At 43.2% G+C, this 22,578-nt stretch overlaps 2 protein-coding genes across 7 annotated transcripts; one reads left to right on the top strand and one right to left on the bottom strand.

The window, feature by feature from the left end:
* The first annotated feature begins 92 nt into the window (after positions 1–92).
* Positions 93–8,753, top strand: ankle1 (ankyrin repeat and LEM domain containing 1). 4 transcript variants are annotated; one of them, XR_007382647.1, is made up of 10 exons: positions 93–393; positions 711–863; positions 996–1,101; positions 1,282–1,408; positions 1,506–4,007; positions 4,488–4,650; positions 4,782–4,944; positions 5,665–5,797; positions 7,331–7,572; positions 7,658–8,753. XR_007382647.1 is itself a non-coding variant. In XM_048977375.1 (10 exons), the coding sequence occupies exons 1-9, from the start codon at positions 329–331 to the stop codon at positions 7,489–7,491; spliced, it is 3,573 nt and encodes a 1,190-aa protein (XP_048833332.1). In that variant the 5' UTR covers positions 93–328; the 3' UTR covers positions 7,492–7,513; positions 7,658–8,753. The 4 variants fall into 4 exon arrangements, 3 of the variants coding, with proteins under 3 accessions (XP_048833332.1, XP_048833331.1, XP_048833330.1); XM_048977375.1 differs by having other exon boundaries at positions 7,331–7,513; XM_048977374.1 differs by having other exon boundaries at positions 7,331–7,522.
* On the bottom strand, positions 8,651–22,357 carry abhd8b (abhydrolase domain containing 8b). 3 transcript variants are annotated; one of them, XM_048977376.1, is made up of 5 exons: positions 22,021–22,357; positions 14,787–15,532; positions 13,587–13,757; positions 13,158–13,374; positions 8,651–12,360 (listed from the first exon to the last, which is right to left on the bottom strand). In XM_048977376.1, exons 2-5 carry the CDS (start codon positions 15,521–15,523, stop codon positions 12,148–12,150), a joined length of 1,338 nt encoding a protein of 445 aa, XP_048833333.1. In that variant the 5' UTR covers positions 15,524–15,532; positions 22,021–22,357; the 3' UTR covers positions 8,651–12,147. The 3 variants fall into 3 exon arrangements, with proteins under 3 accessions (XP_048833333.1, XP_048833335.1, XP_048833334.1); XM_048977378.1 differs by lacking the exon at positions 22,021–22,357 and adding an exon at positions 18,400–18,407; XM_048977377.1 differs by lacking the exon at positions 22,021–22,357 and adding an exon at positions 16,537–16,710.
* Positions 22,358–22,578: the final 221 nt, after the last annotated feature.

Raw genomic sequence — 22,578 nt, 5'->3', positions numbered from 1 at the left:
TTTTGCGGAAATGACATCACAAGGCTATTCGCTGATTGGTTCCGCGCACAAGCCCAGCAGATTAGACCTATCGGTGTCATCTGTAGGCGGGCGATACACTTGGAGGGATTTTTAACACAGAAAAAGGAAAAAAAACAACCGCATTTAATATGTTTAGGATATATCATAAATATTAATGTTTATGTAGTGGTGTTTTCTCGATAATAAATTAAAATACCTGATTGCGTACTTTGCAATACGAAACCAGAGTGCACATGTACTATCCACCGATTTATCCGCATGAAACAATAGCGAAACTGCTAACTAGCAACCGGCTACCTTAAGAGCTATGTTTTCAGATAAAAAGAACTTAACATTGCGGCTATGTAAGGCAGTTAATGACGGCGAACCAAGGTATGAATGCATTCTCATTATTGTTGTTTTAAATACTTTGGTATGCAGTCGTCTTGGCCTGGATGAGACTTGACCAAAACACTCTTACGGGATGTATATACGTGTGCAATAAATCGCTTTATGAAATACAACCTTAGATGACCATGTGGTTAGTTTCGGTGGTTTTCTCTGCTGCTGGTTCCACCTTAACTCTCTGATTAGATTGTAATAATACTCTGGCGCATCTTGAGTTGCATGATAATATAAATAATATTGTCTTCCTATGATATGTATTATATCTAGGAGAACCCCCTTAACCAATGTGAACCTTTACTTAGGACTGTCGAGGCCCTGCTTTTGCAAGGTGCCAATCCGAACCTCGTCCTCCGCAAAGGTGTCGCCGCCGTGCATTTGGCTGTTGGTAAAGAGACCGAGAAGCGAATCCGCTGCCTGAAGCTGCTGCTTCAGCATGGTGCAGACCCCAACGCCAGGTGAATCAGAAGAACGCGTCACAAAAACAACCCCTGACCGCTTAGCATTTCCTTTCTGAAATTAACATATCTAGCAGTGTATTTAACTGTATTTAGGCATCACTGTTTTTCATGGTTTTGGATTTTTGACAGATCTGTGGAGGATTTAACCCCTTTGCACGTTGCTGCTTTGTGGGGTTGCTATCAGAACCTCAAACTGCTTTTACAAAATGGGGGGAATCCTAATTTAGAGGACCAGGTAAGCTGGTTATATTTAATCTTGATTTTTTTTATGCTCGTTATGCTTCTTGATAATGCATAAGAGCAATTAAAATAAGTACAATATAACCAAATTAAGTCATGTTCCACCATACCTTGTTTGATGCTTCATTTGTAGATTTCGAAGCTATTCAGAGAATTGATCTTTGCTTACCTGCAGGATGGGAATACAGCAACTGACTTGGCAAACCAGCAAGACAACCGCAAATGTGCCCAGCTTCTGAAGGAATATCGGTCTTGGGATGCACTGGGGACAGACGACAATGATCTGCCACAATTCCAGTACTGTAAGTTTAATTTGAGCCGTGAGGGAATCCTGAGAAAATTGAGATCTCTGGTGATGCAGTATATACAAAACAAGCTGTCTCTGGCTTTTCTTTGTAGCTTTTTACCGTGGTCAAGATTGCAGAGATACTTCTCCCCACAGTGGAACAGTGGACAGCAGTGCTGGATTACATGACCTATCCTTGCTGAGTGACTATGGTGAGGGGCCCCTCAGCAGCACCAGACGATCCTCCTCGCTGAACCTGTCTAGGATCAATAGCAGACCCTCCTGGAGAGGCAGGTCCCAGCTATCAGGACTGCCAGACTTCACTGATCTTCAGGGGCGTCGCACTCAGGAATGGAACCAGGAGTTTAACATGGATCTAGCAGCTCCGTCCATACTCAGCAGCACTCGGATATCAGCTGGTCAGCAGTCTTATTCTGGGGTTTTGCCAGTGGTGGAGGAGAAAGAGTCCCTTGTTTACTCTCAAAAAATGCAGTGCGATCCTGTGATACACAAAAGACCAACAAATGAACTTCCTCCTCAGCCGGACCCACTTTACTCCTCAAGGTGCGCCAGCCGCAAAAGTGTAAGCTTTAAGGATGTGGATGACTACTTCCCTGTGTTTGCTGATGAGTCACCCAAACAGAATGAAAATCAAAGCCACCACTCCTCAACTGACACAACAGTTGACTTCACAGACTACCCAGAATTCCTGAATTTAGAGCGCTTGGCATCTGTCTCGCACAATCAGGGAATTGATGTTACTTCTCCTGATCATGTCTTTGTTTTTTCCCGAGACAACCACTGTGCAAGTCCTGATTTGGATAAGACTGTGGTTGGAAACTGGCTAATGGAGGGAAAAGATGAGGGGGAGAAGGACAATTGTGACTTGGCCAAGATAAAAGGGCCTATTCAACCTGTATGCAGCTCCAGTGGTAGCAGTGGACCCAGTGAATACAGCAGCTGTGACAGTGATCCATACACTACTGTTCTGGGGCCTTGCATCCTTCACAGGAACACATCGTTTAGTGATGATGATAGGGAAACTGGGGCAATGTCCCAACAAGATCGAGGTTCTCCAGGAATGGCCTCCCCAAATATACAGGTGTGCGAAGCAACAGAGCAGTCTGAATCAGCAAAATTACTGCTTATTACTGAAAAGTCGTTGAATACTGTTGATTCAGAAGAGTATAAAGGTGTCTTAGATGTAAGTGGAAAAGGCACGGCTCTCCCCAATAAGGCCAACAAGAGCACTTCAAAAGTAGCTGCCTGTCTTTCTCAATTAATTAATGACCTGGTACTGTCTCCTAAGAGCCCTTCAGTAAAATGTAATGCAGAAGGTCTGAAAAATGTGAAAAAAGAAGGTTCAGACATCCCAGTTGAAGAACCTGAGTGGCCGTGTGAAGACAAAGGGAAAGTATTGAGAGGAGTTATGGATCTTTCAAAAGGCTGTCGTGAGTCTTGTAGTGTTGATGGAGATGGGGGCTTGCTTCCTCTGAGCCCATTTGTCACAGGGAGGACTCGCTCCAGGCTCAGTCGCAGCTCCTCCAGAGTCAGTAGTAACATTGCAGATTCCTCAGTCCATTCGCTTTTTGAAGACTCCTTGCCTACGCCGAGCCGACTGCAGCTCCGCCAAACCAGAACGCCCAACAGTGGGAGGATGCCCAGCATCGCAGCAAATAGCCAGTGCAGCAGTCCAGCACGTTTAATGAGACGGGCAACCACAACGAAGGACACCATGGTTCATTGTTTCCAGGAAACTCAGACCAGAACTCTTCCATCTGAAAGCCAGGCAGACACACTGATCATCTCTGATAGTGCAGCTGACACAGTCATCCTGGAGAAAGTCTGTGGAGAAAGTGCAACAAACTCCCTGGCAGATGAGCAAGCAACAAGATTAGGCTTCCTCAATAGTCATGGCATGAATGACACTGAGTTTCTCACGGATGATCGGTCCAGTTCAGAAGGGAAAGGACTCATGCAGGAGTTGAGCTCGGGCGAATCGCTGGAAGCGGCTTGGGGTATCAAGGACAAAGAGTCTTTGATCACTGATGATGGGGACACTGGGGACTCCCAGTTGGAAGTAGTCCCACACACACCAACAGCTAAGTACTGTTGCACATCACCCGTGACGCCAGCATCTGGGCGCACCATGCGGTACAGCATCAGTAGGCTCTCTGCCTCCCACAAGCCTCGGAGGCTGGCTGATCTGTCTTACACCCCAGGTGGGAGGCCCCTGATTCCCAGTGAGGAGCAGCCCGTTGAGTACCTGTACACTGATATCGAGAAGGGACACGAGCTGATCGAATGCCATGTGCCGCCCACCACCAATGTCACTCTTAGTTCTGAAACCAGTCTGGCCACAAGCGATGACACCGTGCTGTACGACTGGCGTTCCCTGCAGCTCAGTCTTGGGAAAGGAAAGGAGAACGAGAAGCCCCAGGAGGAGATTCTCCTGGATACAGCAGGCCTGACAGATAGGGAGCTAAGGAGGAGGTTGCAGGAATTAGGAGAGCAGCCAGGACCCATCAGCAGGTTCACCCGCCCAGCGTACATCAACAAATTGAATAGTCTGCTTCAGAAGTCCAAGAACCAGCAGCTTGCTGCCCATAACACAGGTAAAGTCAGACACCGGCTGTTTCTCAGTATGCGTACCTGACTGTACTTGTGTTGTTCTTCACCTGTTTTACGTCATCTTCCATTGGCGAAGAGTAATTGCAATACTTGAGAGCAGAAGTACAGGTGACGGTAAAAATCCCCTGATATCGTTCTTGTCGCACCCCAAATATAAAAGATACATTGCTTGAATCCTCACCAAACGAAGTTCCTGAAGTTCATTCTTGGGAAGCAAGTTGGCAAGATTGGTCTTGCCAAGACCATAAGTACAACCTTTGCAGTCTCTGTACTGAGAAACATCCAATGTAAAAGGTGTGTAGAAATTATCCATAGCTGATGAGTTGTAGATAAAACATACAGATTAAGCATACTGAATCTTTATTGGATTAAAGGCAGGGATACATTCCTTGAGTTTAGCAGTATTAATCATTCCTCTTTTAGAGCTATGCAATTTCTGATGTATTTGGCTGCATTCTCTGTAGGCTACAGTTTAGAACTGGCCAGTGCTCTGGAGACTTTCACCCTACCAAACTGCCAGGCTGAGGAGATGGCCCTGTGCCAGCAGTTTGACCAACCTGACCAGAACAGGAAGTGGCGGGAAGGAATCACCAAGTCAAGTTTTAATTATGTGCTGCTTGACCCAAGGTACAACATGCTGCCAGGTTGCCTTATATTGAATATAAATTAGAGATGGATTTTATTCTTTTTCACAATAGTTCGACAATAGTTTGGTAGCTTACTTCAAATTAATGACATGCTTGTTTCTCCTGATGCAGAGTGACGAAGAACCTACCATCCCGTAGCTCATGTATAACACCCACAGAGTGTTTCCACGCCTTCGTCAATGCCATCTTCTACATAGGCAAGGGGAAACGGTCCCGTCCATACAGCCACCTCTATGAGGCGCTGGAGTATCACAGAGGGGACAAAACCTCAAAGGTGAGATACTCTGTGAATGCTACACAAGTGCTTCTCGAAGAGGTCCTGGGGACCCACAGATAGTCCATGTTTTGATCCCTTGGAACGGAGCCGAAATGTGGACTGTATAGGAGGGAGCAAAAACATCGACTGTCTGTAAAGGAGCAAAATCATAGACTGTCTAGAAGTGAACTCAGAAGGAGAGGGCAGCGGGAGCAAAAATGTGGACTGTCTGGAGGTCCCCGAGGACCATGGCAAAAAATGTTAGTGTAATATAATAGGAAAAAATCAATCACATAAAAGCCTCTTTAATACTGCAGTGCCATCAACACCAATATTCTGGAAAAGCAATCAGATCCATGTGACAGGTTCAGGGGAGATTATATGAAATTTGCTGTTGAGGGGGGTTTTGCTGTGCATAAAGGGGAGCAAGAAAGAGGGAACAGGACAATAACTTTCTTGTGGCCACGGTCTGTGGGCTCAGACCTTAGGGCGGTAGGAACCGGAAGATGGTTCCCGCTTCAAAGCGTCCTCTATATAGGTAGCGGGAAAACGGATTAAATGATCTTATCTGATCTGTTCCCCGCAGCACCACTACCATCTAATACAAAAACATTAGCAAGTCTACCGTTACCTTAGCGCATGTCTATATATAGGTGTACATGTTTGCCTTTAGAGTTCTTGTATGTAGTTGCATTGGCATGTAGTGTTTGTCTGAGTGCCTCCCTCTGCCTTCTGTAGAAGCTGTGCTCTAAGGTGCAGCACATCCTGCAGGTGTGGGGGGCAGGCCAAGGGGTCATCTCCCTGCACTGCTTCCAGAACGTCATCCCCGTGGAGGCCTACACCCGCGAAGCTTGCATGGTAGATGCCATTGGTAAGCTGAGACCACAGTGTGGAAATGTCTAGGAGCGGGTAGTTATTAGAGGCACAATGTCTTAATGGGCCTCTTCATAGTGGGGTACCGCAGGGTTCAGTTTTAAGACCACTATTATGCCTAATATACCTTAACACCAATATATGCAGTAAACTGGTTAAATTTTCAGAAGACATCAAAGTGGGTGGTGTAGCAGATACTGAACTTGCAGCAAAGAGGCTACAACAGGATCTTGATTTGATTAGTGACTGGGCTGATACTTGGAAGATGAAATTTAATGTAGACAAATGTAAGGTACTCCATGTAGGGAGCAGAAATATAAAGCACAGATATTTTATAGGTTCCACTGAAATAAAGGTAGCTGATTATGAGGAAAAACTTCAATGTGTATGTTGATGCTTCCATGTCCCACTCTCGCCAGTGTGGGGAAGCAATAAAAAAGGCCAATAGAATGTTGGGTTACATCTCTAGGTGTGTGGAGTTTGTCAAGGGAGGTGATGCTAAGATAATACACTTCCTTGGTAAGACCCCACCTAGAATAATGTACGCAGGTTTGGTCACCATACTTTAAAAAGGACATTGCTGCCCTGGAAAGGGTGCAACGTAGGGCTACGAGAATGATATAGTTCAATAGTCTTCGCGGAATGTCTTATGAGGAGAGGTTAGCTGGACTGAATCTGTTTAGTCTCGAGCAAAGGAGACTAAGGGGGACATGATCCAGGTATATAAGATTCCAACAGGTCTGGATTCTGTTCAACCACAAAGTTACTTCGATATTTGTTCAAAAACAAGAACTTCTGGTCATAGGTGGAAATGAGCAGGAGAACATTTTAAACTGGATTTGAGAAAACACTTCTTAGAGTATGGAATAGTCTTCCTGTTAGTGTAGTTCAAGCTAAAACCTTGGGTCCCTTTAAATCGGAGCTAGATACGATTTTAACAACTCTTAGCTATTGGTTGAGTTCTCCCCAAAACGAGCCTGATGGGCTGAATGACCTCCTCATTAGTTAATTTCTTAATTTTTTAATGTTCTTATATTCCTCTGGGGGCTTTTTTGAAGGCAAAGATGACATCGATGTAACCCAACTCTATAGTTGTCCCTACATTCTTGCCCCTTTGAACAGGCCTAAGGTCTTTAAACTGTGTTTTGACTGTGTTTATTTTGGTGTCATTGAATGTTAGTAGTTGGATAACAACATTTTCAGTGCATAAAAATGACCTTATAGGTAAAATAGGGTATTTGGGGTTTAGGATATAGCATAAGGTACTACTGTATCGTGTATGTGTGTGTTGATGTCACACTCCAAGTCAAAAGGCTCCTTTACAAGGTTGTGGTGTCAGTTTAGGGCTGTACTTTATTTTCCTCGTTAATGTGGGAGCTGATGCCACAGGGCTGATGTACTGCAGTCACGTGTCACGGTCTCAAGGGCTCGGCATGATAATGAATGTAGCCAACGGTATGTTGGGAAACCTGCACTCCTCCTCCATCCTGATTGTCTTCTCTCTCTCCTGTTGTTTGTTGTCTGGTACAAGGCCTAAAGATGCTCACCAACCAAAAGCGTGGGGATTACTATGGCGTGGTGTCCACTTGGCCGTTGAAAAGGCGGCGCGAGCTGGGTGTTCACCTGCTCTATCGCGCCATGCAGATCTTCCTGGCTGAGGGAGAGCGGCAGTTGCGACCGGCAGATATCTAAGTGACCACCATTAGGACCGTGCGTGAGTGAGGTGACCCTGGCAGCAGTTATGGACAATCCTTGATCTGTCCTCTGGACTCAGTTAATAGCCTTTATTCTAAAAAACTTATAATCATGGTGATGATATTGACATTGATTTATTTTATTTTTTTTACCTAAATTACAGATTCCACTCAAACACCACAAGGGGAGCTGCAGAACACTTTACTGCATCACATCTCTAATCACCCCAGTAGATAAAACTGTAGCTTCGGATAAAGGCGTCTGCCAGTAATTATGTTAAAAGGAAAAACTGCGAGCAGCAGGAACAGACCAGGGTACTTCATTCACTTCCATGCACAGGCGATGAGTGTTCAATATATTCTTATCGTTTACTTTTGTAGTCATTTTAATCCAGTTTTAATTACTGAATCATTTTTAACAATGGGAAAGTATTTCACATAGCTACAGAAAAAAAGTTGCAAATGAAATGGCATTAAAAGCTTGCAGAGCACTGTAATCTTATAGGGTTAAACTGGAATCTTAAATCTTGGGAATTGTGCTTTTTTTATTTTCTCTCTGTAACGCTTCCTGTTGTCACTATTTGGAAGTAGTGGTCACTGAAATGGCAGTACCTTGCATTTAGTATTCTGTATATAGTTACATATTTGTTGCAAAGTGGTTTGAAGATCTGAGTTCAGCTTGTGGAAAAAAAGTAGGTTAATTTGCCCCAAAGCTAAAAAAATGTTTCACAATAACACCTTTTTATAACCTGGTGTGTGTGTGTGTGTGTGTGTGTGTGTGTGTGTGTGTGTGTGTGTGTGTGTGTGTGTGTGTGTGTGTGTGTGTGTGTGTGTGTGTGTGTGTGTGTGTGTGTGTGTGTGTGTGTGGGGGGGGGGTGTTACCATAGTTACTATAGTTACTGGATATTGGCCAAAGTGTCACACTATAGAATGCACTGGATAAAGAAGACACATCTTTTGCTGTGGCAAGCAGGAAGTCATGTCAGCTTTCGTTTATGTTTAACATTCATGTTGTGTTGGAGTCACTGTCTGCAGCAAGTAATCATGTTACACTTTGTTCAGGGTTTAAGATGATCAGATAGAGTGTAAATCATTCAGATAAACCATAATTAATGATCATCACAGGTGTGGAAATGATCACAATATGATTACAACTCTCAGTAGACATTACTGCCTTTATTTGCAGTCGCATGGATAAGCATTAGACACACATCTGTTCAGATATTTTTGTAGGTAATTAAAAAGTATAAATGAGCTGTATTTGGGTTTGTCGTCGTCTTTACCAGCCCCTGAAATGCATGTACGGATTTCCTCCTTCAGCAAATACATCACACATTTCCATTACCCCCCATCCTCACAACCTCTTTGTACAGCATTGAAGGACGCCATTTGTATCCGTTAATGACATGTACAGCACAGGCCTCCGCCGGCAACGGCACCGGTCCCTCCTCGCTTCCCTGCATGCTGGATTAAGTTGGATCACATTTAGGCCAAATCGATTCTATTGGTTTACAAATAACCTGTGATGCTACGGCTACATACAGCAGTATGGCAGGTCAGATATTAAGGGTGTTTGAAGTAACATGTACAAAACTGCCAGTAATATCTGCTCAAAAGCAGAATCGCAGAAGTAATTGATTTTTTTTTTAATATCTGCAATTATTAATATACACATTCTCTCTCAGCATTTGTTTTTCTTTAATTGCATTTTAAGTTGTACAGTCTTTCAGCAAACGCATTCAGTCTGACATTTTAACAATCAATCACTTAACTCTAAAATGACAGTATTGAGCTGTAATACGAATCCAGCGTACATGGATGAAGGGGCGTGTCGGGGGGACGGGGGCCACAAATCGGGTAACAGAGTGCAGAAGTACCATACTTCTACTCTAAGACGTGACAACTTGAGTAACATACATTTAAGTTGATATTTCTATTGTGACTTACAGGTTACATTTTACAGCAGCTAGTCACACAGCCTACATCAGCAGCATAGTTTGGATTGTGACAATGTTCTCAGAATTTCAACGTGAAGGGCATTCTTTAGGAATTACTCTTCCTAGCACCAAGGAATTCAACATATTAAAACGGTGAGTACTTAAGCATTATTCTTTTACTTAAGTCTCCTATTCCAACACCGATTTGTGAGTAGTCAGCGCTTCAGTTGCACACGTTACTGCACTCTATGCATTTAAAAGCAGAAGGACGAGAATGGAGCTGCAGACCAGAACAAGCAGAGCGCATCTCCGCTCTTTTTTATTGCATCGTATTACAACTTTGAACTACAGCAAACAGGCAATGCCGTCTTTGTTAAGGATTGTAAACCTTTTAATTTTTGTATGACGTGGACTTCCCTAAGTATGCGGACATGGTCTGTGGCAGGTTTTTCCCCCCCAAACTTGCCACACCTGCGCACACATAACAGTCGTGACAGACGGGAGATTAGCTGGTATCTCCCTGTCCTGTGGAAGCCCGCTCCCAAAATAAACCCCGTAGGAATAAGCAAAGTGTCATACAGTGCACTGCACGCACATTGGTTACAGTGACCTCCAGACACACACAGGCACCGGAAATAGATGTACCACCTATTAAAGTGTCGGTTAACGTGCTTTCCTGCATGTCACTGCAGGCTGCATTTGCCATCAGAACCAGCTCACTGGCCCATTTTAAGGGCGTTCTCAGCTTTCAGCTGGGCTGTGATGTTTAAAAAAATACATTTAATGTAATACATGAGTAATATATGTTGTGTTACTATTATAGTTTCATATTCTGCCGCTTGGATAATACCATATTTCCCTACATTTTTATGAATCCAAATTAAATATTATGTTTAATATATATTTTTATTATATATCTGTTCTTAATATAAAACAATTGAATCACAAATTCAATACACACGTAAGTAGTTCACTCATAGGTACTATGGTTGCAATTAGGTCCTTTTGGAAAATATAATACACGAGAGGATTTGTTGTGGTTGTACATCAGCAGAAATACGATCCTGTTCCAAATCCCATATGCACTCAAAACTTCATGAAACCAGACCATATTTAGAGTCTGAGTTGTCTGTAGACTTTGCTTGCTAGTTTCAGAGTGCTGGGAAAAAAATGCCACTCATTGGCCTGTAGGGGGCAGCCATGACAGCCCTTCCTAAAGCACTCCTCAGGCCGCTGTACATAAGGCCTTTTCAGCAGCTTCTCCTCTTACCAGGATTCTATGCTCTGTATTACTGGACATGATGTGAGGGGGGAATGAATCAACTGTTTCAGACACTGGGGGGGGGGGGTCCTGCCTGGGGGTTGGACAGCTATGTCCCATACGGAGTTATAAACAATGAAATAAGGAAACGCTTAATGTTCCAGTAAAATCAGCTTCATTCAGCCGATGTAGCATACTATGTGCCTTACGTTTCAGATTGTCAGGTGTAGCTTTCAGCTATGAAAACACAAACTCAGTTACACAAATTCCTTCTCGACAATCCATCACTTCAGTTGAATGTATTAGAAAGTGACCAGAGACTAATCTGTCTCTACAGAGGATCTTGCTGTAGATTTGTTTGCAGGTAAGGCCTGCATTGATATGACCGACTATCAATTAAAATCTTGAAAACATACAGTACATTGTTATGTAATATATTTCATTCAGCGTTTTGTTCAGCTTTATCACTTTCTTAAGGTGCCGATAACATAATTCAATCCCAAACCACAGTCACTGAGGTCTTCAGCCATAATCAGCGTAGTACTACGCACATTGCATGTACTTTTCCACCTATTGTCAGATTTAAGAGAGATTTAAGCCCACAGTACTAGCCCAGGTACTGCTTGACTCCTCAATGATGCAGAGAGTTAGAAAAGATGAAGATGAACCTCAGTGTACATCAGTGCACAGTCCCTGGAGTTCCATTTTAATTATAGAAACAGAAGGTGGAATTATATGTATATTTTGTAAATTATGCAAAACCAATAACTAAGCAGAATGAAGTCACATTTTCAAAAAATGCTATACAGTGGCGAGAACCAGACATTCGGATTAAGCCCTGATGTGTTTATATGGGCAATTTTCAGCTTCGTAACCCAGCAATTTAAAATTAAATTGATATATCATATATTTTATAGTTCCTTTCATGATTGCGACTAGCCATTCAGACACGACAGCGTACATCATCACTAATTAACAGTAACAGCCAAAAGCAGAGATTTACCTCTGCCACAGTGAATCTCTGAGATGGAGCCCTCTTTGGCTCACCACTACTGTACTTACCAGCTGGAATCTCTAAGTGCGTGTTGAACTCCTCCCAGTGCATGAGACCCCTCTTTTGGGTTTCAAACACAATGGCAGAGCCACAAAGATGTCTGAGGGTCACTGCTGCTTAACAGTAAACTCCCTCCCTACTCCCTCGCTTGCTGTCGCTCCTACTTCCCTTCCCATAGTCTTCGTTTGCGTCTTTTCTTCTGCTGTGGAATGTCTGACTGTTGCATCCAGCTCAAACCTGGAGCTGCTTGCATCATCCCTGCATGTCTTCCTCATGCTCTGGAGCCATTAAAACCACCTTTTAGCCAGTGAGCAGGAATGCCCAACGCAGGCAAGCATGGGCCAAGCCATCGGACCGGTCCGCGTCATTCTGGAAAGAGTGAGCCAAACCCGCTTGCGTGCTTCAGGGCTCATTATCTGCCGCCAGCTGAGCTTCCCCATTGGCTGGATGAATCTTGTGTGTAGTGGACTCGATGGTTTCTTGTTTGGGTTTGGATGAATTATCAGGCTCCCAGAGGAAGAATTCATGAAGAAGAGTGTTGACTGTTTCTGGACACTCCATCATCACCATGTGGCTGCCTTCATCGATGACCTTCAGGAAGGCTAGGAGCAGAATCTGTAAGGAGAGGGGATCAGATCCAGGCTTAATCTCATTTTATACGACGATTAACCATCCCACAAACGGAATCCATGGCCATTTTGCACTACGCATGATCCCACGATTTTCCCCATTTAAGTCGCGGTGTTTCCGCCTGGGCTGCATTCCTCCTGTACACGGCAGGAAAAAGCCAGTTTCATGTGAGTCCTTTGAACCCCCTCCATATGATACAGGGGTGGGATTCAGCTGTTAATGGGGGTTTTGCAGCAGCCCATAATGTAATAATATGCCAAAAACTGTACAAATTTCTTGCTTCTTAATGTAATAAGTTGATAATATAATAACTGCCCAATAATTAATTGTAGATGACATTATGGGCAAAATTTGTTACGTTATTGGTTCAGAAAATATATGAACTTTTTGCTGATAATCTACAGTTAGTGTAATTACTTTATTGGCCAGTTATTACATTATTATTAATAAAAATAATTTTTTATAATCTAAATTGCTATTTAAATGATTGTTTAAATTACAATTTAAATGATGGCAACAACCATTAAAGTTATATGTCAAAGACCCTCATCAAACTCAGTTACATCTGATTGGTTGTATTGCAAACCAAGTCACAAGATTAATCTCAGATCTGTCGACTGAATTCCGCATTTATGTAACTGCGTTTTGTCTTTGTTCTGTGGGGACATGTTACATCCTAACTTCCCCAAATCCTAAACAAAATCGTCTAACTATAGGATAAAGCAGCCTCCGTACGTTACTGGCTTCTATGGGGTTCACGCCATTGCTGAGCCACTGAGTACCTCTGCCATGTGCTGGTCTTCCTCAACTGGCACAAACTTGTCGTGCATGCCATGCACCAGCAGGACGGGCACGGCGATCTCCGCATGGTACACCTCGTCCCCTTCCGGCCAGTACTGTCCGCTCATCATGGCCCTCAGGACGAAGGACGACACGTTGAAGGCATTGCCCTCCTTCAGAAGCTGCTTCTCCTTGGCTCCTTGCCGGGCAAACCCAGCTCTGAAGTGAGCGGAACCACACGGGAGAGATTTTGGCCATTTTCATATCATTGCATTTTAAAGCTTTTCAGCTAGATTACATAATCATAATCATAAAATACGGGGGACTGAAATACCACTTTTTAATGAGTTTTCATAAGTCACAATGGGTGGCAGTCAGGGTGCGACTCGCACTAAGTGAAGAAGCAGAGGCTCATCTGCCTTTGGACGTACTTGAGGAAGCTCCAGGCCAGACAGGGTGTCAGGCAGTGTAGCACACAGGCGGGCAGGTTGAAGATGGAGCAGAGGCTGGGCTCCAGGGCTGTGGGCCCCCCTCCGTTGATCATCACCACCTTATGCACCTGCTCTGGGTACTCATGGGCCAGGAAGGTGCAGAACGACACCCTGAATAACGTCAGGCGAAAAGGAGGAATCATAGTGAGGACAGGCAACACCCTGAAAACCAACCAACCAACCGTCCAAACGTCCGATTTCTGTAACCGCGAGGGTCCGGAGCCGACCACCCTGAACACCCTGAGCAGAATGTATTTAATGTAATTGAAGAAAAAAAACCTAGAGACATTCACGCTATCACAGTTACTGTAAATACAGGCGTCCCAGGCTGTACAGAAATGGAGCTGCTTTATGAAGGCTTCCGTAAGCCATAATGGCGTAAAGGACATGAGGACGTTCGACAGATAAAACCTAAAATAACACTGACATATATTAAAAGCAGGAATGCACGACAAATACAGCCTGTGTAAAAGTTAACGAAATGTGTCAGTGTCGTCTCCGGAATCAACAGTCGTAAGTCGCTTAACGACGCTGATGTGTTCTGAAAAATGCATCCTTAGGTCATTTCGTTGTTCTGAGACTGAGAGCGTTCTTACTCAGACGGTATAGCCTACTACACAGCTAGGCAACATGGTATTGCCTAAATACTGATAAAAAGGCTAATGCCTACCACTCTGTCTCAACGTTATAGCAATTTTTCAGCTGTTATACTCCACCATTACATTTGCGGTCCATTATTAACCAAAACGTCATTATGTGGCACCTGACTCTATATCTATAATTTGCTTGCTGATAAACAAATGCTAACCACTATTTTCATTACTATTCTGTAAAAAGTGATGGGGATTTTGTTTAGTTTTTTTATTGAGCGAAAACAGCTGCTAATGTAGGTCTTCGGTTAAAGCAAAGTGGCATAAAGGAATCATTCATAAAGTGAGGGATCCCTATACTGTACCACCAACTAACTCTTAACTCACGGTTTAAGGAATATTCCAGCTGCATAAGTTTGGTGTGAAAATGTAATTATGTGTGATACCCAGGAAAAGTGTGATTTAAAAGCATGTTTCTCCTTTCCGTGTTTGAAATATGAATTGTTGGATATGTTATTGTTTCGTTAAGTCACACACACTGAACACTGACCCGTAGGAATGTCCGATGAGAACGTTCCGCCGTCTGGCGTATCGCTTGAAGATGGCTCGCATATCTTCCGCCAGAGCATAAAAAGTGTAGGCAGCAGCTATCTGCGGGGCAGAGCTGCCACCATGCCCGGCCAGATCAGGGGCGATGACCTCATAGCCCAAACGTGAGAAAAAATCCAGCTGACTTCCCCAGATGTCCAGTGAGCCACCCACACCGTGCATGAAAAAGAGCGCCACGTCTGAGTGGGTGCCCTTACAGCTCGATATTTTGCGCTCACAATCGATGAGCACTGTGCGCTTGGGCTTGCGGTGACGACGGCGGGGCACAGGCGGTTGTCCCGGCAGTGAAGCCGGTTGGGGATCGGGGGTCCCCGTAGAGGTAGCAGCGCTGTTGTAGTTGGAGAGCTCCACCTCCAGCGTGCTGCTGTGCTCCGGGTCGCCGTTCTGACAGTGCAGCAGCTCGGAGCGAACCACATCGCCGAGGTTCTCGATGATCAGCTGCCCATTGCGATACACCGTGATCTTACGTTTGCAGTGCACACTGCCTCCTTGGCCACTGGCGCGCTCCGTCACCACCGATCGCTCAGGGACGATGTGTCGCACCCGCAGCACCCTCCCAGGCTTCACCTCCACGAACTCGAAGCCGTCGGCCGGCTCGCACGTCTCGATGGGCACAACCACGTTGGCGGACTTGCCAGCGAGGCAGCAGAGGATCCCGTCCATGATACTTGTCAGCATGGCGGACACCTGCGGACGGAAACATTCCTGATATAGTGATCATGCTGCTTAGCACTTGATCATGCCATAGCAGGGTGTTTGCTGCCTAAATATACTGACTGACTTGAAGGACGTCCAAGTAACATCAAGGGCAAACATCCTTCATGTCAACAAACATTGCAATTTATTAAAGGTCCAGGAAATTCTAATACGGTTAAAAGTTCTTTTACACACTGCAATAAAAGTACAGATAAATTAATGAATAAGGTTTAGGAGGCATAAGGTTCCTCAGTGAAACACGTCGGTTCTAGGCGATCCGATGACATTGGAACAGTCAAGCACATAAAGCAGATATTAAATGTATTTGCACAGTCTACTGTAAGTTAACAGGTCTCGTTGTCCTAAAATATATTTCCCTGTACAACATAAATAGTTTGGAAGGTGATCCAACAACATGATGCTTTATTACGGTATTAGACTAAACAAAAAATATTTTCATAAGACCAGGGTTTACCCAAGCTACCTAGTTCCTCACAGCCCCAAGCAACATAAACAGTCAGCAGATGGATGGAAGAATGAATGGATTTTTATGATTTAGTGGCTTGCTGATATTGTTCGTCAGTTTTACATATTTTCCAAGTGTTAAATCTCCCTCGTCGTAAATTCTTAATTTACGATTCATTACACACTTTGTGTACAACCTATCAGTGCCACACGACTTATTTAAAGACGTCTGTCCTTGGGGCATTCTTCCCCGAGAGGCTCCATGCTGGACCGCAAGGTCACAAATATATTAATGGGCTAAATCGGATTGCTTCTAAATTAAAACACGACAACAAGGTTGAACGGAAAAATACACCACTGACTGGAAGAGACCCTACATTACCACCAGTGCTGTTTGCTGAGTTTACGGATTTGCAAAAGAAAATATTATACCTACATTGATTACATTGTGTAATTTCAGCATACACAGTAAAAGGACGAGCCCCCCCCCCCCTCAAGAAAATCTGCAATAAGCGAATCCCTGTACTTACAACAAAGCGCTTGACTGATGACTGAGTTTAACCACAGCTTGTCCATTTCATGCATATACAGTATATAAATAGAAAAGGCCTCTTCCTCTAGCATGCCACCTGCTTATTAATAGAAAGGCTCAGTAATAACACATGACTGGGCCAAAGCCAGCTATACTGTGTGTTCACCCAGAGTGCTTACACTGCTGATGCATTATGGGAATCGTGACGGTGTGAAGACATTTTCACACAAACCCAACCAATGAGAAATTATCTGAATGAAATAAGAATTCTCCTTTGTGAAGATGGAAAAAGTACTATGACATTTGCAAGTCAAAAAATAGCTACATTTCACTGAAAGCCAAAATGACCACAACTGAGAGATTACTGAAGCGTATATAGCAATAAAAAAAATCTTTGATTTTTTTCAGCAGCAGAACAACCAAATCCCAACAGCAACCAATGATTTTAATTCGTCTCCAGATAAGGACTTTTACTAACAGCTGAACGCCATTAACTAACATGCGACCCAGGGATTCTCTGCCATTTGGCCAGCGTGTCTGAGTACAGGCTCACTGTGACCCTGCGTTAGATATGCTGTCAGAAGTTAGATGGATAGATGAAATCCATTCCCTTGGGGAGGGGGGGGAGGCAGGTGATCCAATGCACATTCAGGTTTTGCAAAATGACAGTTTTCATGCATGCAGCAAAAAAATGCGGCTGGTCCGCATGGCACCGCTCTGCTCCATCCCGGTTTCCGCAGGATGATTCATTTCCATCTGTCTTACCTTCATGACACAGCTGCTCATGTCCCGCAATCAGACCGGCTTCCACGTAACCAAATTAGCCCCCCCCCCCGCCCCACCCACATGAATGATTTAATGATCTCAAACAGCTTTATTTCCCCCAACACAGTATACAAAAATATCAAATATGACTACATTATATGGACAACAGTATTGGGACGCACCTCTTAATCACGGAATTCAGGAGTTTCATTCAGACCCATTGCTACAGGTGTATAAAATCAAGCACCTAGACATGCAGTCAGGTTTACACACATCTGTGAAAGAATGGGTGGTTCTGAAGAGCTCAGTGAAGTGTGGTACTGTCACAGGATGCCACCTTTGCAATAAGTCAGTTTGTGAAATTGCTTCCTTGCGAGATATTCCACGGTCAGTTGTAAGTGGTATTATTGCTAAGTGAACACGTTTAGGAACAGCAGAAACTAAGTGGGATACCATGTAAAGTAACAGAATGTGCTGGTCGAGTGTGAGGCACATAGTGTGTAAAAGTCACCGGCGCTCCATAACTGCAGAGTTCCAAACTTCCTCTGGCATTAACCGCAGCTCAAAAACTGCACAGGGAGCTTCGTGTAACAGGCTTCCATGGCCGAGCAACTGCGTGCAAGCCTCACATCATGAAGTGCGATGCCAAGCGTCGGATGGAGTGTGTGAAACATGCCGTCACTGGACTCCGGAGCAGTGGAAATGTGTTCTGTGCAGTGATGAATGACGCTTCTCTGTCTGACAGTCTGATGGACGAATCTGAGTTGGTATGGTATGGGTTTATTTTTCAGGGGTTGGGCGAGACCCCTTAGTTCCAGGGAAGGGAACTTTTAATGCTTCAGCATACCAAGACATTTTGAACAATTATGTGCTTCCGGCTGTGCGGGAACAGTTTGGAAAAGGCCCTTTTCTATTCCAGCATGACTGTGCCTCGGTTCACAAATCACGGTCCATAAAGACATGGTTGGGTGAGTTTGGTTTGGAAGAACTTGAATGGCCCACACAAAGCCCTGACCTCAACCCCATTGAACACCTTTGGGGTGACCTAGAGCGGAGATTGCGAGCCAGGCCTTCAGGTGCAACATCAGTGCCTGACCTCGCAGATGCTCTTCTGGATGAATGTATAAAGATTCCCACAGACACACTCCAGAATGCTGTGGAAAGCCTTTCCAGAAGAGTGACGACAGTTATACCTGCAGAGGGAGGACCAACTCCATATTAATGCCTATGGATTTATAATGGGATGTCATAAAAGTTCCTGTGGGTGTAATAGTCTGGTGTCCGGATACTTTTGTCCATATAGTGCATATCATCCTACTATTGTGAAATGAGAATACTTTCATTTCATTTAATGATCTACTTGCTGAATAACCCCAGCCAATCCTGGGATAGGCTCCACATTTACTGTGGCCTTTGCTAGCTGAGTGATTTGTTTGTATTTATTATCAGTCTCAGTGGTTGTCCCTCATTTCTCTTTGCCTGTTCTGGCTTCTTGAATCTCACAAACACACAGGCTTTTGTGTGGGAATTTCACTAGGATACAGTCATTGTTCGAATTTTTTCCTTGTTAGCCTTTGGGAATATAATCCTTAAAAACTACACACGTAGTCAAAATAAAACTCCACATATTTAGTTGCACTCTTCAGTTTGATTCAACGAAAGGCACCATTGTGAACTCAATGGTCAGATGACTCAGTTTTGCTGTAAATGATCATATTCTTCATGAGATGTTAAAGGTGCTCTCTGAACACAGTCTATGTGGAATTAGGATACAGAATTTAAAGAACATAATGCAGTAAAATTACACATCATTCAGGCTGCGAATAAAGCAGGTCTTCTAAACAGACCACATTCAGACTGTTAGCAATGCAGGCCTTCTAACCAGACCTCATTCAGGCTGTCAGCAATGCAGGTCTTCTAAACAGAACTCGTTCAGGCTGTCAGCAATGCAGGCCTTCTAACCAGACCTCATTCAGGCTGTCAGCAATGCAGGCCTTCTAACCAGACCTCATTCAGGCTGTCAGCAATGCAGGGTTTCTAAACAGACCTCATTCAGGCTGTCAGCAATGCAGGCCTTCTAAACAGAACTCATTCAGGCTGTCAGCAATGCAGGCCTTCTAAACAGAACTCATTCAGGCTGTCAGCAATGCAGGCCTTCTAAACAGACCCCATTCAGGTTGTCAGCATTGCAGGGTTTCTAAACAGACCTCTATAACCCAAAATAAATATTTTTTGACAGCTTATTTCAGTACCTTATCACTCAAAGACTATGGAAAATGCTGTTATAGTATCCTGAGCTATTAACCATTAGCACACTGTTAAAATATTTTTATTTATTGTTAATTAGCTCTATTAAGACAAAAGTCCTGAACAGTTGTGTCTATGTATTCTGAGGGGATATAATTTATATCTAACTTTTGTCATTAGATAATGTAGCAGTTTGAAATGCAAACTGTGAGGCAAAGCCAAAATATTTCAGGATATCGGCCGTTAAGCAGTTCAACAATCCACTGCAGTCAATCCATTTTGTAACCTAAGGAACAAATTCATGGTTCTTTAAACAACATGTGGGTACATTGCAGTGGTTTCAATCTAAAGGCAAAACACAAACCACAAACTGAAAACACCACATCTCATATAGCAGAATAACTGATATGAACTTTTACCGCGGATGTCATGAATGGTTTGAATTAGCCTTGGGTTTCGGTCCAAATCAACCTAAAATTCAGTGAAGCTACTTCATGAAAATTCTTTACTCTAAAACTGTTTTTCGAATGCAATGCAACAATTGAATTTCACTACAAAATAATCTCCAAACAAATCATTATAACCAATTCTGCAAATTTATGTCTGGCAGGAGTAGGAGGAAACCTTAAAAGAAATTATCTAAAAGCCAAAATTCATCTGCTTCAGAAAGCAAGAAAATATCTAAATGTCAGGAGACGCAAACTTGTACGTTGTTTGGGCACCGTTAGTAAGAGATGGAAGAGCTTCGCTTATAAAATAATCAATTTCTATGCAAAGAAGCAAGTGAATAATACTCCAAGATAGCAAATAATATTGCTCGCAGGTTAGAGGTTTGAATCATTTTTGCTCCAAAGGTAATATGACAATATAAGAAGACCCCTCAAATTCCAGACATCTAATCACTTCAGCTGGCGGTGGTCATACGCAGGCCTGGAGATCATCTCAGACTGCGCAGGGAACGCACATAGCGTATGCCCCGACGAAATGTCGCGCGGCATTCCTCTGGCCTGCTTAGGGGTGGGGTGGCCGGGGTGCCTGAAGGATACACCGTGTTCAGTCTACCCGTTTGGCTGAGAAATCGGACCAGGACTGCTGATATCAGAGTACTATTTGGGGAGCAACAAACACTTCAATCTGTCATTTTGAGTAAGCTCCCTCACCCCGGAAATCACCCGTCCGCAGAAACGCTGAGGCGTCAGCCAACTTTCACAGTAAATTTTCTTTGAAATGTAAGAAGATCATAAATAAATTTACGTACCAATTTACCAACGTTTGCTTTTTACTGGTATGTGGACATACAAAGACACCCAGAGACATGTAACTATGGATGGAATGTCTAAAACATCAGCATTTCAAACTAAAAGACATGAATATGTTTGTGACATAACAAGATGTCAGCTTATCTTATGTGGAATAATAGCTTGATATTTATTGTCGGTTACATAGGCTACTCTGTTTTTAAGAGCAGACGTCTACACACACATTACATCGTATGACATCGTGTACGTATTATTACTATACCAATTAGTATAGCGGAATTATTATTGACACTACAATTATACGAATAGTCAAATAACAATTAATGACTTGTTATTGATGAGCAATATTACCCTATGCTTGTCGATCTGTGCGTATATTTAAAAAATAAAGCATGGAAAGTATGTACAATAGTTATGTACATGGTCAATGGGATTTATTTAGCATAGTTTAACAAACTAAATATTATCATTTCTTTAGCTTATATACATTATTCGGGCATGTATATAAACAGCCAAACGACCATTTGGATTAAATCCATTCCCCGTCATTTTCCATTACATGCATCCTATACACTGGAGCCTCATAAAAGGAATTCTCTAGTGTACATGCAATATGTTTATTAAGTGAACATAAACATTTCTGGAAATGCGCTTTTTCAGAGGGACCATTTAACTCACTCTGCTGGGTGCTGGTTTGTTGTCCGCAATACAGATCTGGGTCACTGCAGTAATTCACAGGTTTCCTTAAAGGACTAATGTGGTTTTGTGTATTCGTGAGCAGTAAGATGGGAAATGTGTAGCCTTTAAAAATATTAACGAGTAGGTAAAATATACTTACCTGCAGTGCATTAAAACAGATATTAATGGCCGCATTGTTGCTAGTGCAATGAATGAGTGAAGGACCAATTGATGCAGCAAACGCCAGAAGGGATTTCAACCCTTTGTCAACCATCCCATTTGTTTATGACAAAAAACTATATCATATATATAAAGTGCAGCGTTTCATGAGCCAAAGCGCAAATACTGCATTTATTTAATTACGAAAACTGCTGTAATATCCCGTAAATATAAACGCGACGCATAATACCCAAAAGACTGTGGCTGTAATGTGACAGACTTCGGTTCATTCAATATATTTTTTCTAGCGCTGATACCATCACACGAAACAGACTAAGAATACAAAAATCTTTCCGCAATAAATCAAAGCTTACCTGAATATTAATTTTCGAGATGAGAAACGTCGAAAGGTAGTAGGGTTTCCTAGATTATGTCAACCAAACGTCGTGGAAAAAAAGACGTGCTTTAATCTGTTGCAGGCAATCCAATAATCTAATTTAACTGGAATCGTCTCTGCTGCACCTCGCTTCTCTATCCCCATCTGTGTCTCACATGATGCTGATGTGATTTGTTGTGCTGCGCTATAGATGACAGTCAAGTAATTTGTAGATCGGTATGTTTGGACTGACAGACTGAGTTTCCTATGAACATGTTTGTGCAATGCATGTACCTGCCCGCACCCCCATCCCCAACACACCCGAGCGCGCCCTGCTGATCCCTCGTCCTTGCGCTGGTGCAGCAGTAAAACCCGCCTCGGGTGCTCGATTGACAGGCACGTGGGCCAGTTAGAATGAGCTCTGAAAGGCTTCGCAACTGTATCTTGGCATTCATGCAAACAAACAATAGTGATCGATGACTGAAAAACGAATTTTTTGAATGGTCGTATATATATATATTTTTTTTTTAATTTTTTGGATTATTAAAACCTAATC

The sequence above is a fragment of the Brienomyrus brachyistius genome, chromosome 15 (genome assembly GCF_023856365.1).
Source record: "Brienomyrus brachyistius isolate T26 chromosome 15, BBRACH_0.4, whole genome shotgun sequence".
Lineage (NCBI taxonomy): Eukaryota > Metazoa > Chordata > Actinopteri > Osteoglossiformes > Mormyridae > Brienomyrus > Brienomyrus brachyistius.
This window is presented reverse-complemented; position numbering and strand designations above follow the sequence as displayed.

Excerpts from the sequence above, each read along its gene's own strand:
- abhd8b (XM_048977376.1), bottom strand. The coding sequence starts at position 15,523 with ATGCTGACAAGTATCATGGACGGGATCCTCTGCTGCCTCGCTGGCAAG. Across the intron at positions 13,375-13,586 it reads CTGGCCTGGAGCTTCCTCAA|AGCTGGGTTTGCCCGGCAAG; the intron begins GTACGTCCAAAG and ends CGCTCACTTCAG. Across the intron at positions 12,361-13,157 it reads AAGACCAGCACATGGCAGAG|ATTCTGCTCCTAGCCTTCCT; the intron begins GTACTCAGTGGC and ends CTCTCCTTACAG.
- ankle1 (XM_048977375.1), top strand. The coding sequence starts at position 329 with ATGTTTTCAGATAAAAAGAACTTAACATTGCGGCTATGTAAGGCAGTT. Across the intron at positions 1,409-1,505 it reads TCTGCCACAATTCCAGTACT|CTTTTTACCGTGGTCAAGAT; the intron begins GTAAGTTTAATT and ends TTTTCTTTGTAG. Across the intron at positions 4,008-4,487 it reads GCTTGCTGCCCATAACACAG|GCTACAGTTTAGAACTGGCC; the intron begins GTAAAGTCAGAC and ends CATTCTCTGTAG.